Below are 16,947 nucleotides of genomic sequence, written 5' to 3' on the forward strand. Positions count from 1 at the left end.
TGGTGATTTCATCATGATACTTTAGAGTATGGTATAAAATCTACTTATTCGGTTAAATTTTACTTTTCAGTTTTCTATTTTTTACTAAAAGTGTGATAAATAGTACTATAATTTTAAAAACGAACAGAATTTTCAGTAAACCGGTACCATTACCAAATTAATGGTTTGAATAACTTATATTTTGGTTTTTATTATAAGAATTGTGTTTTATTTTATCAGAAATGTCATACAACTACTGTTAGGTAGTTGTATCAGATTTTTTTCCTCCGTGTGCAAAGAATACAGAGTCTTAAAAAATGTCAGGATTTTGTTACCTCATAAAAATTAATTATTGAAAACGTTGAGATAATTTTTGAGTTGAAACGTAGTAAAACAAAATAAGTTCTTCCTTTTCTCAATAATTGGACTCCATATTTTTTCCAATGTGTGAGGTAAACCTTAAATTTCGCTGCCTCCACTAAGGCTGGATCTTACATTTCTGAACTTACTATTATTTGTCTTCTTAGAATACATAGGAAACATTGATTACAAGGAAACGTTTACTGATGGCAGAAACCTATCTTAACTGAACGTTAGCATTTCTTACAAATATATTTTAATCTTTAGTATCAAAAAATGCACGAATAATCAGTCATTTAGACTCTTAACACGTTTGCAATTGAATCGCCTTCAGGCACAGAGTACCGCTGTACGTAGCGTATTCTGCTAAGTACTCCCATCGGCATTTCAATAATGCGAGTCTCTGGTGACCACAAGAATAATATCTCCGTTTGTTTTCATTGTGTCATGTCTGTTTATTTGTGTCCGTTGATTCGCATCTGTTTCTAATATCGCCACTTTACACTATCAGTTTGAGGAGCATAACTTAAAATCTTATGGAAAAAAATGGAAAACTTATTTTTTAGTGAGTCAAATAGCAGTGAACAAGAAGGCTTTTAGGAGGCTCACAATCATTTTCTTCATAAATCCTTTTTGTATTACTCTTACAACAATTCAATAGTTTTGTTACTTGCTGTGAAATATCTTTTCAAATACATGCGAATATCCTTCACAAATAGTTCAAAAAGCGTCACCCCAATACGGTGACGCTGCCCGACCAGAAACTTTGCTGTCACCCGAACGTGGGTGAAGCGGCAGTAAACGTGCTAATCAAATTTTTAAACTGATTATATTTGTAAATATTTCAAATTAAATACTATTCTCCCACTTTGAAATTCTTTTAAAATATATGAAAACAACACACGATATTTAGTTATAATTTTTCTTAGTGAATCGAATTCAAAAATATCAGAAATAGTTAATATAACTATTAATTTTTGTAAATTATCAAAGGGTCCTCATCTAAATATTCAAAATATTTCAGTTTTTTAAAGGGTACTGTGCTTTCTCAAGAAAAGAAAATAAACCGTCAAGTTGGGTATATTAGTGTTTAAGTTGTCAAAACAGAGATTTATTTTTATTTCCGAAATCAAATAAAAACTTGAAACGGAACGTGACTAAACAGTCACACTAACGCTAGCAGTAAAAATATTGCTCTTAAAAAAATACAGATATTTTTTAAATTTTTTTTCCACTTAAAATATTTAAAAAAAAAAGAATAAAAATAAAACAAAACTTTAATTTAACAAAAAAAAGGTTAAAAGAAAGAGAATAATTTAATTTTAACGTCATAAATGTTTCATTGTAAAGAGAAAACTGCGTGAGAACTGTGGATGGAAACTGCATAGTTTAGGGGAAGATACTTTTTTTCTTCTTGAATTTGAATTAAGTTTATCTTTGGAAGCGTAATGAAAAGTCCATATACCGTTCGTAAAGAAAACTAGTTTATTTCAAAGAAAAATTTATTATATTGTATATAATGTCTAAAGTGAAGTAAGAGTTTATAAATTATTTTAACTTATATAATTAATAAAAAAGGAAACGTTGGTTTATAAAAACAATGAATCAAGCAACAAAATTATTTCTCCTAAAATATCATAACACTAAATTCATAGCAATACAATAACGTTTTTTTTTACCGTACTTTTTAAAGAACAGCTTAAAGAAATAAACATTTCAGATGTAGAACTATTTTATAGTCGATCTGAATTAATTTACCTTAATCAGCAATATTCTTTTATTTTTCCTTTACGAACAATACATATTCTGTATTATAAAGAGTGTTATATAATCTGAACCCTTTATAGATATTTTTCGAGTTTTTGACAACATAAATGAGTTTTCTAAATCTGGAAAATCAAAGATTATACGAAAATCGAAGACCAGATTAAAATTTTGTTCGAAAGCTAGCAGAAATATAAAGAAATGAAAACTGTTTCTAAAAACAAATTCAATCATCAATTAGGTTTTATGCATGTTTGCGCTAGTTTTGGGCACATCATATTTTTCATTAACTGGAATTTTTTGAGCAAAATATCACAATTGTTTTTGTCCTTATTCTGTTAGGAAATATAATCGTCTCTAACAGCTAAAAGCTTCAATGAAATTCGCTTGAGCAATGGTGGCTCAGGTGATAGAGCGTTCGCCTCCTACTGAGGTGCCCTAGGTTCGAATCCCAGGGGTTTCTGGCTGATATGAATTCTGCTCCCGACTCGCCCTAACCATAGTGCTGACGCAAAATATCCTCAGGGGTAATCAGATTAAGGGGTAGAATTCTCTAGCCATTAGGCTAACAGTGGGATGTCTCCGTGGTTTTATTCGTAATGTAGTTATTGGTTAAATAAAAAGGTAGCGTAATTATGGTTTCATTCGTTAGTTCCATCAAAAAATCCTCCAAGAAGGCTAATGTATCTCAATGCTTGATGTAGGAGTTTTTCTGTCTTCTGGATTGGGTGCAAAATTACAAGGCAGCAGAGTTGAACATTGAACTCAGAATTGAGTCTGCTGTTGAGCACCGCGGTTACAAAATAATAAATAAAAAATTAGCTTACCTAAATTTACTGCAGGGGTGAATAATCCAGTGCCCCGCTGCTTTCTGTCTGATTCTCTCTTTCATTAACGCTTTTTTACTTCCAAATAGTTTCATAGCAAGCTTATTGTCCGAAGGTTGGAACAGGGCTTCGAGCTGATTGCGCATGAAACCCGCTTTCGCTTCAGAGATTCCGGGTCCTATTTCTTCCTTCGGAGTTCCGTACAAGCTAACGTCATCTTTCTCACCTTGATTGTTTTCACCGCTTTTGGAGTTGGGACCACCACCCACGGCGGCCTTAACGTCCTTAAAGTTCATCTCTGGTGTTATGTAGTCACTCACTAGATCCTCATCGGTTGCGGTTACCAGAGAATCGGTACCCGTGTGAGTGTGATCCACCGAGATTTTGATGGAATCCTGGCGATGAATGGGGCCCCCTTGGTTCCCAGGGGGCCCCGAAGCGTTGTTGCTATTGGGACCCCCTCTGACGGAACCGTCCGTGAAATTGTCGTCGTCTGTTGGGGTCCCGTAACGGATGCGGCCGTTGGCCAGGCGAAGGCTGGGCAGACGTTGGGATCGAGGATGGCTTTTGTTGGAGTCGCCGTCCGCAGTTTCTGAGCCCCTTAAAGAAAAAACAAAAGTTTGTTGGCATACAAATATATAAATTTATATTAAAACATTTACACATTATTTCATTGAAAATGAATGATTTGAAGACGAATAGAGTACACACTGTAAAAAATTCCAGATCAGTTACGAAGCTGGCACCCTGAATGCAGCATTCGTAAAATCTGTTTTATCGTAAAATCCATTTTCACCGAAAAATTTTATGCCATCATTTTTACAGTAGTTTTTTTAGCAATTGTACAGTGATTTTACAGTATTATACTATTACATAGAAATTTTCTTAGAAACGTAAAAAGTACTGGCACCCTAAGTGCAGATATTTTTTTTATCGTAATTGGATCCAGAATTTTTTTACAGTGCTTGGAGTGACGTGATACAGATTCCAAACATGATTATACATGACGTTTATATATACCTTGCAACACATACGTTTTTAAACTTGTATATTTTGACAAAAAATAGACTAAAAATACTATTTTAATAAACAATCTGTTACTTTAGGAGCAAAACTAATTTTTATTAGCAGCAAAACTAACTGAAAACGCCACACTCGAATAAGATCAAGTATTTACATAAATGCTACAAAAATATTTGTTCCCCAGTATTATCTGCTCGAATATTTTATGTTGTGTCTAAAATCTTGTCACTTTGGATCTTTGGTTTAATTTTGCCATTAGTTTTCTTTCATCGGAGATATCTAAAGAAAAAGAAATGTCTTACAAACTGTGACATGCAATAATACTTAATATGAATATGATAGATAAGGCATAGGGGTCTTAGCAATGCATGCTATATTTTTAGCTAAATGTTTGCTTGTAAGGGCGAAGATTTAGTGATGTTTTGTTTTGCGTGATAAGTTTGACACGCAAAACTAGACTTGTAGCACGAAAAATTTTCTAGCACTTTAATAAGAGAATTATAAAGTACTGAATGAATAAAAATAATAAAAAATTTTTTTTTATATGCTATATTAAAATGGGCTTTTTAAGAAAAGAAGTGGAATAACCAACAAAATACATCTTATTAAATCTTTGAATATAGCTTGTTTAACTGGTAGTGCTGCGTATTCACTTAAAGAATAAGTATTTACTACACTGTAAAAAATTCTGAATCATATTAGGGCACAAAGTGCCGATTTTTTGAGTGCCTCATCCGTAAACTCAATTTTACCACAAAATCTTTTTTTACCGCAAAATATTATACCATAATTTTTACAGTATTCTTTATTTAATTAAGGTGATTCAGTGATGTTGCGATAATTATTACTGTAAAGATTACGATATATCAGACATTTTGTTCTGTAAAAATGAATTTTACCGTAAAAATTACCGACATCCTGAATGAATACTTTTTAAATTAATTTGATCCGGAATTTTTACTGCGTAAAATAAAAAATATTTTAATAGTCTTTTTTTAAAAAAATAATTATATCTATGTATAATTTTTTAAAGTAATATTATCAATTTTCCTACTTAAAGTCTCTAGCTCAATAATTATCGAAAACTTTAAAAGTTCTCTATTTTCAGAGAAACCAGTGTCATATTCTATAAAACACTAACTATCTCTTATGTCGTAAAAGTCTGGTTTATGAAGTTATTAGTTATTGTGATGTAATAGCTATAAACTATTGCTCAACTTTGATGTAATGGTATTTATTCTTAATATTCAGTTATTATGACTAATCAAAAAAGCAATATTATAGGAAAATTTCTTTACATTTCGTAAGTAATTTACTCATCTATTCTATTATGATCTCATATATATTTTTAAAATTATTCTAATAGAGGTGTTCATCACATTATAACATTTTAAGTTTAATATTCTGCACTTGTAAATCAAATTGAATCGAATCTTCAATACAAATTTATAAAAAAATTCTTCAATTGATTGTTGAACGTCTACTTTTAATAACATTGTATTTAAATGTACCACCAATCAAAAGGCATCTTAAGTAAGTATATAAAAGTTTCAAACATACAGTATCTCTCATTAAACCATTAATTAAAAAAAAATTTACAGAGCATCTAAAGAACTTTTAAAATATTTAAAATAGATGCTGAAAAAAAAAACAAAAACATTTTTGCAAGTTCTAAAAGAACGTAGAGCACAAATTAATTACAACACACAATGATAATCCTAAGATGAATCTTTAATCTTCAAACTAATACAGAAAAGCTTAATAAAATGTTTTGAAGTATTGTGTATTGCTCTTTAATCATTATTAAGTAATGTCTTGGAATAGATCCAGATAGCCTATTAGCTTACATGTTTCATTTATTTCAAACAGATGAGTAAGTATTTTCAACAGCATTTGTTCTCAAATATAAAGCATTTTTTTATTCCAAAGGTCTACGAACTTTACGTATGTATTTAATCCTTGGGGAAAGAAACTATAAAAAAGGAATTTTTTGATAACATTAATGCGGTACGAATACTGTATAAGCATATTTCTGGAGATACTATTTAAATCACTTTACTAGTTATTTTATTTTGTTCTTGAGTGGTTAGTTAAAAAATTTTGATTCCTTAGTTAAAAAAATATTTGAAATTTTTAAAGTTAAAGAAACTAAATATTTTCTTAATTAAAAACTCGTATATTTTTTATAATGAAATAAATTTGCTGCAATAAAAATATCTATTTAAGGAAAAATTATAGTCAATAAAATATTTATAAATTTTTAATTAAATTTTTTAATCAAAATCAAGGCTGCTTTGAAATTTAATATATTTTCGCTTTTGAGCATTGAAATAAGTTATTTTGAAATAGTGGTAAATTTTGTTTCTTTAACAGCTTTACACTCTACAAATCCTTTTTTTTAAAATATAAAATTGGTATAGAATATCCTTTAAAACTCTAAATTTCATGCTCAAATTTTAAAAGTGATATCTCGTACCCTGAAATGTGGTAAAAATGTATTATTTTTTAGAAAATATAAACACACGAATTCCATTAATCACAATTATTTTGCAGAAACATGTGTAACAAAGGTTTATAACGATAAAGATTTTTTTAACCTCAGAAACTGTTGCTGTTAAAAATTATCTTTTAATTGTATTCAAAATTTGAAACATAAACTGTTTTTTTAGTTTAAATTCTAAAAAGTTTATCAACTGTGTCATAAAACCCATTTCATAACATTTTTAATATACCTATCAAATGATGAAATAACACAAAAATATCAGAATAGTAAGTCTTAAAAAAGCATCAAAACTTTTTCCGAAGCAATTTGGCATTTTAAATTAATAGAGAAAAAAAATTGAAATTTATAACAGAAATATATGACCTATTTTTTTCTGCATTTGATTTGTAACTTTATGGAATTTTAAATTCACTTTGTTTTTAACTTTTTTCACGAAATAAATTGGTATTTCAAATGATCAGTTATAAGTGAATTGATGTTTATAAAATCCAGTGTTATGTTTCAGAAAAAACTAAAACAGTTCCTCCGTGACTGTTGGGATGGTTTCTGTTCGTTTAATCACCTCTTTGTAACTACAAAAAAGATTCAAAAGATAGGATGCGCTATTTTTTCTTAACAATCAATATATTTGAGTTTGCACGAAATGTCACGGTATTGATCGCTATAAAAAATATAATTTTTTATAAAAGAATTCTCATCAGTACAGTTGTGCCTTCAAGGTCAATATGTCACAATAAATCACAATTTATCAAAAATGAATTATTCTGACCAGCTCTACTGTTGCATGACATTTTTTTCTATTGCATGATTATTGGCCAGAAAAGGCGTCATTATAACATCTTTATTTAAACAAAACTTCAGCTAAATGTTTTTATTTTGCTTAAAATTAAAATTTTAATAAAATCTGATCTATATAATAATAGTTATTCCTCCTATTAGTCCTATTAGTTAGTCATAAAATATTAGTTATTATTCATCTTAATAATTTGCAAAACTAGGTAGTTATTCTGATTTATATAAAACATAAAGTATTTTAAGAAGTTCGGATTCTAAAAGCATTTTCAAAAAGTTGTTTTTTTGCAAATATTTCGTCATACAAATGATCCATACTAATTACAAAAAAAATACGACATGATGAACTAGTTATTTGTTACAAATAATAATTACATCCATATTTTATAAATCATCTTAACTTAAAATTTTAATATTCAAATGCTTTTCCTTACAGATGAAATGTTACTTGTATGCTGACAAATAGGTATTTACCCCTAAATATTATGCTTTTTTGTGATTTTTTGAACTCAGTAATTTAATATTTGACAGAAAATGACTTTTAAAACTATATTAATGTTTAAAATCACAGTAATTTTTTCCTGCTTAGATTTTATCGAAAAATATTGTCATATAATAGTAAAAAAATGGCAATTGAGGAAATAAATATTTCACACTTAACATTTAATATTTTCACTTAATATTTTCACCACTTAATAATATCATCACTTAATATTTTTTAATTTATGTATTTAAATGTAACTCCGAAAGAAAAACAACAACTTTCGATTCATATTGTCATAGTTCTTTCATATTTCTCATACTTTAAGAGGTATGAGACAATGAATTTGAAAAAAAATATTTAAGGAAACAAATTATTAGTAAATTATTTGTTTCTTTTGATTTCTAAATTTATTTTAAATCTTCACTGAATAAAACTATTTTTAACTTTTCATTATGCATTTCATTATTCATAAATTTAATATACATTTCCTTTTGTGTAAAATAAGTTTCTATGAGCTTACATTTTAATGAACAATTATAGATGAATTTTGATAACTTCTGATATTTTACATTATTTTGTGGTATAATCATTTTTAAATCCCTTAGTTGCTCCAAATGTTTTCAAAAAGTTTACAGTAAGAGTTTACATGAATTTGTTATAAAACGAGTTGTTTCGGTCGTACAATATGCTTGAAACATTCGTACAAGTTAAGAATATAAAACAGATACGTATTAAGCACGAGATATGAATAATTCATTTAAGTACTAGATGCATCTTGTGGATGAGCATTACTTATTCAAAAGAACACCATTAAGGAAAACTAAATGTAACCTACAAGATTCGCCACCTTTTCAATTTCATCCAGATGTCTTTATATTAATAAGAGAGAACATCCTACTGAATGTGTCAGATTAAAAACAGTGCTCTTTCATATTTTTGAAATATTAAATTTTATTGTTTTAAAAATGTATAATTTAAAATTATATTTTTAAATTATTTAGGTATCAGATATCCTAGACAGTTAATTAAAAACGTACTAGGTTAAATTGATAGTAAATTAATTGAGGTTAAATTGATAAGTTTAATTGATTGATTTAATCTAGATGTCTTTATATTAATAAGAGAGAACATCCTGCTGAATGTGTCAGAATAAAAACAGTGTTCTTTCAGTTTTTTTGAAATATTAAAATTTAGTGTTTTAAAAATATATCAATTAAAATTATATTTTAAAATTATTTAAGTATCAGATATCCTAGACAGTTAATTAAAAACGTACAAGGTTAAATTGATACCATTGATAAAATTTTAGATATCATAGACAGTTAATTGTAAAGGTACCGACTATGGTTATAATTTTTGTTTCAATTAATAAAGGTTTAAAAGAACACGCGTGATTTTAAATTTAAAAACGTAGTGAGCAAAGTAATATTTTTTTCTATTAATAAACTTTCAGATTTCATAGACAATAAAATGAAAACGTACCTGATGAAATTATATTTTTTTCAATTAATAGAATTTTAGATATCATAGACAGTAAATTTATAACGTACCGGGATAAATTAATATTTTTTTCCCATTAATAATGTTTTAGATCTAATAGATAATAAGTAAAAAATATGTACTTGCATAAAGACGTAAATTTAAGTAATTGTTTAACTTATTAGTTTAAAAAATAGCACGAAAATAATATTTCATGAGAATCATAACTTATATTTATGTTTTAGAAATCGTGGTAAATGTAAAGATTCTAATTTTAATTTTGGTCTTCGTTTAAAGTTAACTTAATTGGTAAATTATAATAACAACAACATTTTTATAATATCGTTACATTTATAATTTGTTTATTTTCAAATTCTCAGGTTTAATTTAGGGCTTATTTTACCAACAATAGTGTGATAATTTTAAAGTGTAAGGTTTTTGATAAAAAATCTTTACTATCTGTAGAACTATATAGTTTTCTTAATAAAATTAAGTAATTATTCTTCAAATTAAGTTTTACAATTGTAAACGCATACCGAATATATGGTAATGAGTTGTCGAAATAACTAACACATTCGTTGATAGGTCATATTTTTAAAATCTATTTTTTAGAACAACTTTTTTTTTCAATTAGTTTTACTCTAAAAAATACCTTTTAATTACAGGCTTTTAAGTTTTAAAGGAAATATTATAACAGTAATTAAATACCATTTTTGATATATTATATCTTTGACATTTATTCAAGTTTTTTAACTATTTATCATTATAGAAAGTATATTTAAAAAAAGCTATGCTTTTAAATTTATTGTTTTTAAATTTATCATTTATATTTTTGTATCGTTTGATCTTGAGGGTAATGCATTTAAGTACATCAACGGTAAAAAAATGCGCAGGGTAAGTAATTCACATCAAAAGCACACCAAACAACAAAAGCAAAGGGAAAAGTGCCAAAAAATAAAGGGAATAATAATAATTAAAAAAAGGGGGGTTCAGGATAATATAAAAGGTGCTGACATGAAGCGCTTGTGCAGGAAGACACATATGCAGATAAACGGAATATACCGGACAAACTTCTTTAAATCGCTTAAAAGTATTCCAGAGAAGTTTTGAGACAAAGTTAGATAACTGAATAAGTGAAGTTCTGAGTTAGAACTGAAATAGGAAAGAGCGATCTGTTATAGGTAATATAAAGTGTAGGGGCGCTGCGGAACGGCTTTCGATCGGACATTCGGCCGGCTAGGTGACGATACGGTTGCGCGAAAACTGCGATTGAAGGCGTGGTTAAGTGATAGTCGTTAAATAACACGTGTTGGTGTGAAATCATCTACAGACTTCTTTTTGCAGTTGAAAAATACAGGGGCGTTAATAACTTTCTTTTCTGCTCCAATAATTTGGTGAGAGTTTTTTTATCGCCAAGAAATTATTGGGGGAAGTTCGTATAAAACTCTCACTGGTGGGTTGCTATGTAAGATTACAAGAATATATTTGACGATTTGGGTCCACCCCCAATTCGAAACTGTAAAATCAAAGAAATTTTCGCTTTCTTTTTGTATTACTTTTTTTTTTCGCCTGATGATGAAAAAATTTTGGTGAATACTTTTATTTGTCATACAAAGATCTTAGACTCACTAGGAATTTCAGAAATTGGGTACGGAAAAATGTGGAAAATGAATGAAAAATTTTAAATATCGTGGTCCGTTTTCCAATAGTGAACTCTAACAACCTAACATTCTGTATATACCACTACAAGAGGTTTGCTTGTTATTTAAAAGAAGAGGCATCAAAATTGCGTCAAAAATTGAGTTCAATTTTTTGATTAAAAAAAACTCATTGCGTGATATGTATATGGAAATACATAATCACTGATTTAGATTTTCTCTGCTTTTCGCTTTATTTGTCTGTTGAATAATGTGAGGAAAAACCTTATTTTTCCGCAGGAGATAAAATCGAGCAGAAAACAGCGAAAAAAATTTATTACGGTTCGCCGGTTTCTGATAGTTAAATTATATTATTAACGTTCTTCCTAAATAATGCATCAAAAGTCACTTTAATTCTTCACTTATAAATTTTAGTAGTAAATTTAATTCTAGACTACTACTTATTTTACGCTTCGTTGCATGTTGTAACTATTAGAAGTTAAAATTGTTTGACAAGCTTTGACACGTAAAAAAAAGGCTAGTGCACACCTCAAAAACGCATAACCGTTTTTTCTGAAGAAAGAGATTAATAATATTAAGCATGGAAAGAAATAAACTATAAAAAAACCATCATTGAAAATCATTAAAAAAAATGGGAAATATTTGTAATAGTTTAGAATATACGAGTTAAATAAAAGTTTTTGCAAAAATTATGTATGAAACTTCACAAAAATGATACATAATCAGAAAAATAAAATTCCACTAGTTTTTAACACGCGTATAAGCAACATAATTTAGCAAACTTGTGTGCTTTAGGTTTCATAGAGTGTCCAAGTTAGGTTATTCTGATTTGATAAATAGGATTTAGGTTATTCTGATTTGAATTTTATTAACTTTAGAATACTCATAAAATAGCAAAATCTTTTTAAGTTTCCTTTTGATTGTTCGGTGTAAAAACGCTTGTATTAACGCAAACTGTTCTAATTTCTGATATTTTTTTCATTATCAGAACTGTGTACTCTTTTCATTGAATTTCGGAGTTTGTTAAATGACACCATCGAATCAGTGTAAATAAATCCATATGAAAAGATCCAATGCATAAATGCAATACATAACATTTGTTCAAATATGTGACAGCAATAGAGGTGATCTCAGTGTTTAAGAAATTCATTTAGAAGTATCAAATATGATTTGTAGTGCTGTTGAAAAGTTAATATTTATAATTAGAATTATTGTTTTCAATATGTTAAATAACACCAAAATTATAACAGTTTTTACAAAATGATATAATTAGATAACGTTATATAATATATTAAGTTACAATATATTTTATACATATGGGCAGATCTCTAAAACCTTTAACTTTTGCTAATACTAAAAAATAATAGGCACACTATTTTTACACCTCCAGAATTGTTTGAAAATATATAAATTATCAGAAAATAATCGTGAACATCGAAAATTTTGATGCCCTTATAAGCATAAACAAAAAATTTAAATTTTTGAACTAATTTTTCTTAGTTTATAATCACAAACTGTCATTCGGTGAGGTTACAGTTACGATGTCAAGACCGTTATCAGACGCAGATCTAAAAAGTAAATGTTAAAATCAATCAAAATTTTGAACGCACGTTTGTCATTGCCTAATTTATTTTCTGTGTTGTGTGCATCGCATTGCGTTGCATCTGAGTAAAGTTCTCGATCTATGCTCTAGTCCAGATCGTAACCCTGTCAAACCGTAGCCTCATCAGGATTAATTTATTGAATGTAACAAATCAGAACTTAGTTTTTTCCCTATGTTTTACTAATTGAAGATATTTTTTGACTAAAAATAATTAAAGTAAGCCTTCTTATACATTTTATAACAATTTAACTTAATATTAAAATTTTCAGTTCATTTATAATACTAATAATTTTTGATAAATAATAAAGGGTAAATATGGATGAAATTATTAAAAAGAAAAAATTGCTCAATAAAATAAAAATAGGTTCAGTAAGTTTATATGTTTATTAAATAAATGATACTTTGGTCGTTTTTATGATTTTTTAATGAAATGTATATAAACCTAGAAAAATTAGTTCAGAAATTTTAATTTTTCGTTTATACTTATAAGGGCATCAAAATTTTCGATGTTCACGATTATTTTCTGATATTTTATATATTTTCAAACAATTCTGGAGGTGTAAAAATAGTGTGCCTATTATTTTTTATTATCAAAAGTTAAATGTTTTAGAGATCTGCCCATATAACAATATATAAAAATATGAGATCAGTCTTTGATTTGTGCTGCAGGCAAATTCAGCTTGATTTGATGCTCTGGCAATCGGCTTTCCTTACAGCTCCAGCACTGACAGAAAAACATACCAAATATAGACGGAGAAATAATAACTATACCTGTCTTCGTCTAAGTGCTATAAATTTACATAAGAAGCTAAGTTTAGAGCTTTGCAGATAAAACTTATCTTGGATTCTTTTCCCCTTAAAAAAAATCTTTTTCAATATTTAGAAGACTGTACTAAATTTTCCGTTTCCTTAAAATATATCCAGGACAAAATCATCCAAATCTCATAAAATTGTGAAATAAAAAACAACAAAAAATATTGACTCGATTTACAATCTGCTCGTTCGTATCGATACGGCAGTTACGATTGAGAATAAAAAAAAATAAAGTTTCTATTTTAGCCACTTATTCAATAACAAAGTTTATACTAACATCACTCAGTTTTTCCTAGAAATCGTTCCCGTTTTAGAGTTGAACGAAAAACCGGGTGATAAAAAAAACAACAGCAATCTCGTACCTCTTTCCTAAAAATTTATTAACTTACACCGGAAAAAATGACACTTTTATGCGATCGCTTTACTAGAAAGCGTAGCGAGAACTAGTGTAAAACTGCCTTCAGAGATAAAGTCGAAGGTTTCGTGCCACTAAGCAAAATAAAGTCCAAATGTACATAAAAGATGGAGGCCGAAAAAAAACATATGCCTGGCACTATTCCAGGCAGCTAGAAAATAATGGTGAGGAAACTGATAATGCATTGAGATACTTGAGAAGGAAATTTTTAACCTGAAAGAACACTCATATAGTACTATTTCTTTCTTTCTTTTTTTAGAGATTTCGAAGATTGTTCCATCACCTGAGGGTAGAGTAATTTGTCCTTTTAGGAATTGTTTGGCAATCATACTGCAACTGTGTCTTTTTATGGTTTCACATTCAAATGCCAGTTTTTTTTAAATAGATCGGTTTTATTTTGAGAGCTAGATGGATACCCGTTGTTTGTACAAGGTACAAAAATCAAGGTACAAGGTTTGTACACAAAAATCTTAACACAGGTATATATCAACACTACGAGATAATGAATAGACACAATTAAAAATTCTAAAATGATTTTATTTTTTTATTTATCATTATATAGTGGACTTCCTGGATACGGTACGTTATTAGATAAATGAGAACAAATCAAAATTTAAATTCCAAATCAAATTAATCAAAATTGTTTTCCAAATTTAATTTTAACTTAAAGGTTAACTATTTTCAGTGATATTTGGCATTAAAAAAATTTATAAAGTCGTTTTAAAGATTGTTTAGCATAAAAACAGTAGGGTGTATCAATAAAACATTTATGTCGACAAAAAACGTTTTAAAAGTCGTTTCAAAAGTTGCTTAACCTGTGAACAGCAGGGTCTTTTTTCAAAATGTAAAACTTCAAGCCGATAAAAAGGTGTTTCTGTAGTCATATAGTATTGTATTTTCGAGAACAATGTAGAAAATATTTAGGTCCTTGACCACCCGACAATTTGATCACTTATGTCCACTATCACTCAACAACTGAGGGTCTCATGTAGATTATGGAAGATTTAAATGTTACATTTTATGTATTATTTTTTTTTATTGTTGTTTCACATTCTAAACTTTACTTTTCTGAAAATGAAAACTAAATTAGTTTTATGTTTATGCTTTGGAAAAATTTTAAAATCATTTTTAAGCTTATTATAAATAATAAACATTTGAACTATTTCGGAAATCTAAATAATTTTCCATTTGACTATATTTATTTTGTTATTGATTATTTGATCACAGAGACAACTTTTCATTGATTTCAAAATTTAAATAAGAAAATTGTTTTTCAAGATATACCCTAGTTGTCATATGTCTCACTATTCCTTATTCAATTTCTTGATATAGAAATGTAAAATTATAGATTAAGCTAAATAAAATATTTAGTCTATAATTCTAGCATAGTGATTTTCAAAGTGTTAGATCATTAGTAAAACTCAACAATTTAACAGTCTTTAAGCTATGGTTTATTAATTTGGCTATCATGTCACCAAAAAATCACTTTCTTTTGTAAAATATTATGTGATTATTGTCTATTTGACAAACTACTCTAATATTAAGCATTCGAGAAGTTTGTCAAATACTCAAGCGAACTTATTAATATTTGACAAACAGCTTTTTTCACTCAATGTAATCGGGGAGTTCTCTCTCCGTACCAGGTACCAGGGTTGGAACCAGGATTAATGGGCACTTTTATCAAGCAACTTCTCTGATTTTGATTCCTAACAGTGACTGAGTAGTTATTCACTCATATTTATTTTATTATACGTTATAATATGTTCATTTGCGTATTGGATATATCCTAGTGCTTTGGTAGAAATATGCATTCTCACTCAAGTAAAATTAGTAATTATGGAGATTTGACGAAAAGTTCATTCGTGGGATATTTTAGGAAACGGTTTTGTCAACAGGTTAGGAAATTTTGCGAGCTTTGCATATTTATTTTTTGTTACAATGATATCGTATTAAAATAATATGACTTGTAACGGATTTTTTGCACCCGATTCAGGCCGCACTGATTTTAATTACTCATTTTTTTGTTTTATAAACGTCGTTGAACACCCAACCCAATTTTGAATTTACGACTACATGTTCAACTCCGTAGTCTTGTAATTTTGAACTCAATCTTGAAGCCAAGAGAAGTCCTATAGCAAGTATTGGGAGAAACTTAACGTTTCGATGGAACTGAACTACCTTTGCGTTACCTGGAGAAAAAAACCTCGAAAACCTCCCATGGTGAGTCTGGCGGCAAAGTAACTCTAACCCATGACCCGTCTAACACTGAGTATATTTTACGTCATCACGGTGGTCAGTGCGAACCAGGTACGGAATCTGTATCGACCAGTATCGCTGAGATTCGAACTCGGATTACCTCATTGGGAAGCAAGCGTTCTATCCCCTGAACCACCATGACTCGAGACCACACTGATTAAACTATTTTATTTTTATTAATGACAATGTCTTACAAAAGCGAAAACTCATGCTACTAGGACGCATTTTATTAAGACAAAATATATACTATGTTAAGAAGCCTATAAATTAAGGACAAGTTTGACAACTAATTTTTATTTGGTGTTTATCCAAGTAATGATTATAAATAAAATTCTTATTTTCGTATAATTTAAAATACGTTTAGTTTGGAAAAAGTTTTTAATATTTTCTTTTAGTTTTAATTCAAACAAAATATATTTTTATGGAAAATATGAATCTGAATGGAGTATATGAATAAGCATTTTTAAAGTTACATATTTTATTTTAAACAAGTTTTTAAACTAAAATAAATAAAGTTGAAATAATGAAATAGATTATGGGGAAATAATTTATTAGTAACTAAGTCGTGCATCAAAAATTATCATATAGTGATGAAAATAGCTTAGATTGATAGATAATTTTTTGGAGCGTTATAATATATTTAAAGTAAAAAACTATTTTGCAACAAATAATTTGCAGTTTTTTTTCGTATAAGAGCGAAATGTTGTTGCAATTGAAATAAAAAATTATAATTTATTTTACAGATCCCGTCTCAATTTTTGATTTTTAAACTTGGTTTATCAGAACACTATGAAAAAGTTAATTTTGTTGTAAGTAGATATTTTAATATTTAAATGTATCTGAAAATTTAGATTTGATCAACAACTGATCAGTTTTTATTCTTTCCACTTTTGTATACTATAAAAATGTAATTTTTTTTTCAAACAAAGTCCTTATAAAATAAGAAACCATTTAAATCATTAATTACAATCAGTCTCTTTCTTCTTTCAGC

General features: G+C 28.1%; 1 protein-coding gene across 2 annotated transcripts in view; it reads right to left on the bottom strand.

Moving 5' to 3' along the window:
• The window catches only part of LOC107445120 (potassium/sodium hyperpolarization-activated cyclic nucleotide-gated channel 2-like), a 622,718-nt gene that overhangs the window by 181,569 nt on the left and 424,202 nt on the right, over window positions 1-16,947 (bottom strand). Inside the window, exons 1-2 of one of the 2 annotated variants that reach the window (XM_071178706.2) lie at window positions 10,274-10,359; window positions 2,931-3,530 (exon numbers count right to left, since the gene is read on the bottom strand). In XM_071178706.2, coding sequence (XP_071034807.1) covers window positions 2,931-3,226 — 296 coding nt within the window. In that variant the 5' untranslated portion in view covers window positions 3,227-3,530; window positions 10,274-10,359. Of the gene's footprint in view, window positions 1-2,930; window positions 3,531-10,273; window positions 10,360-16,947 lie in introns of those variants that run through there. The other variant, XM_071178704.2, reaches the window with a different exon arrangement.

The sequence above is a fragment of the Parasteatoda tepidariorum genome, chromosome 6, assembly GCF_982258835.1.
Source record: "Parasteatoda tepidariorum strain Cologne lab strain chromosome 6, Ptep-v5.0, whole genome shotgun sequence".
In the NCBI taxonomy this organism is placed as follows: Eukaryota; Metazoa; Arthropoda; class Arachnida; order Araneae; family Theridiidae; genus Parasteatoda; species Parasteatoda tepidariorum.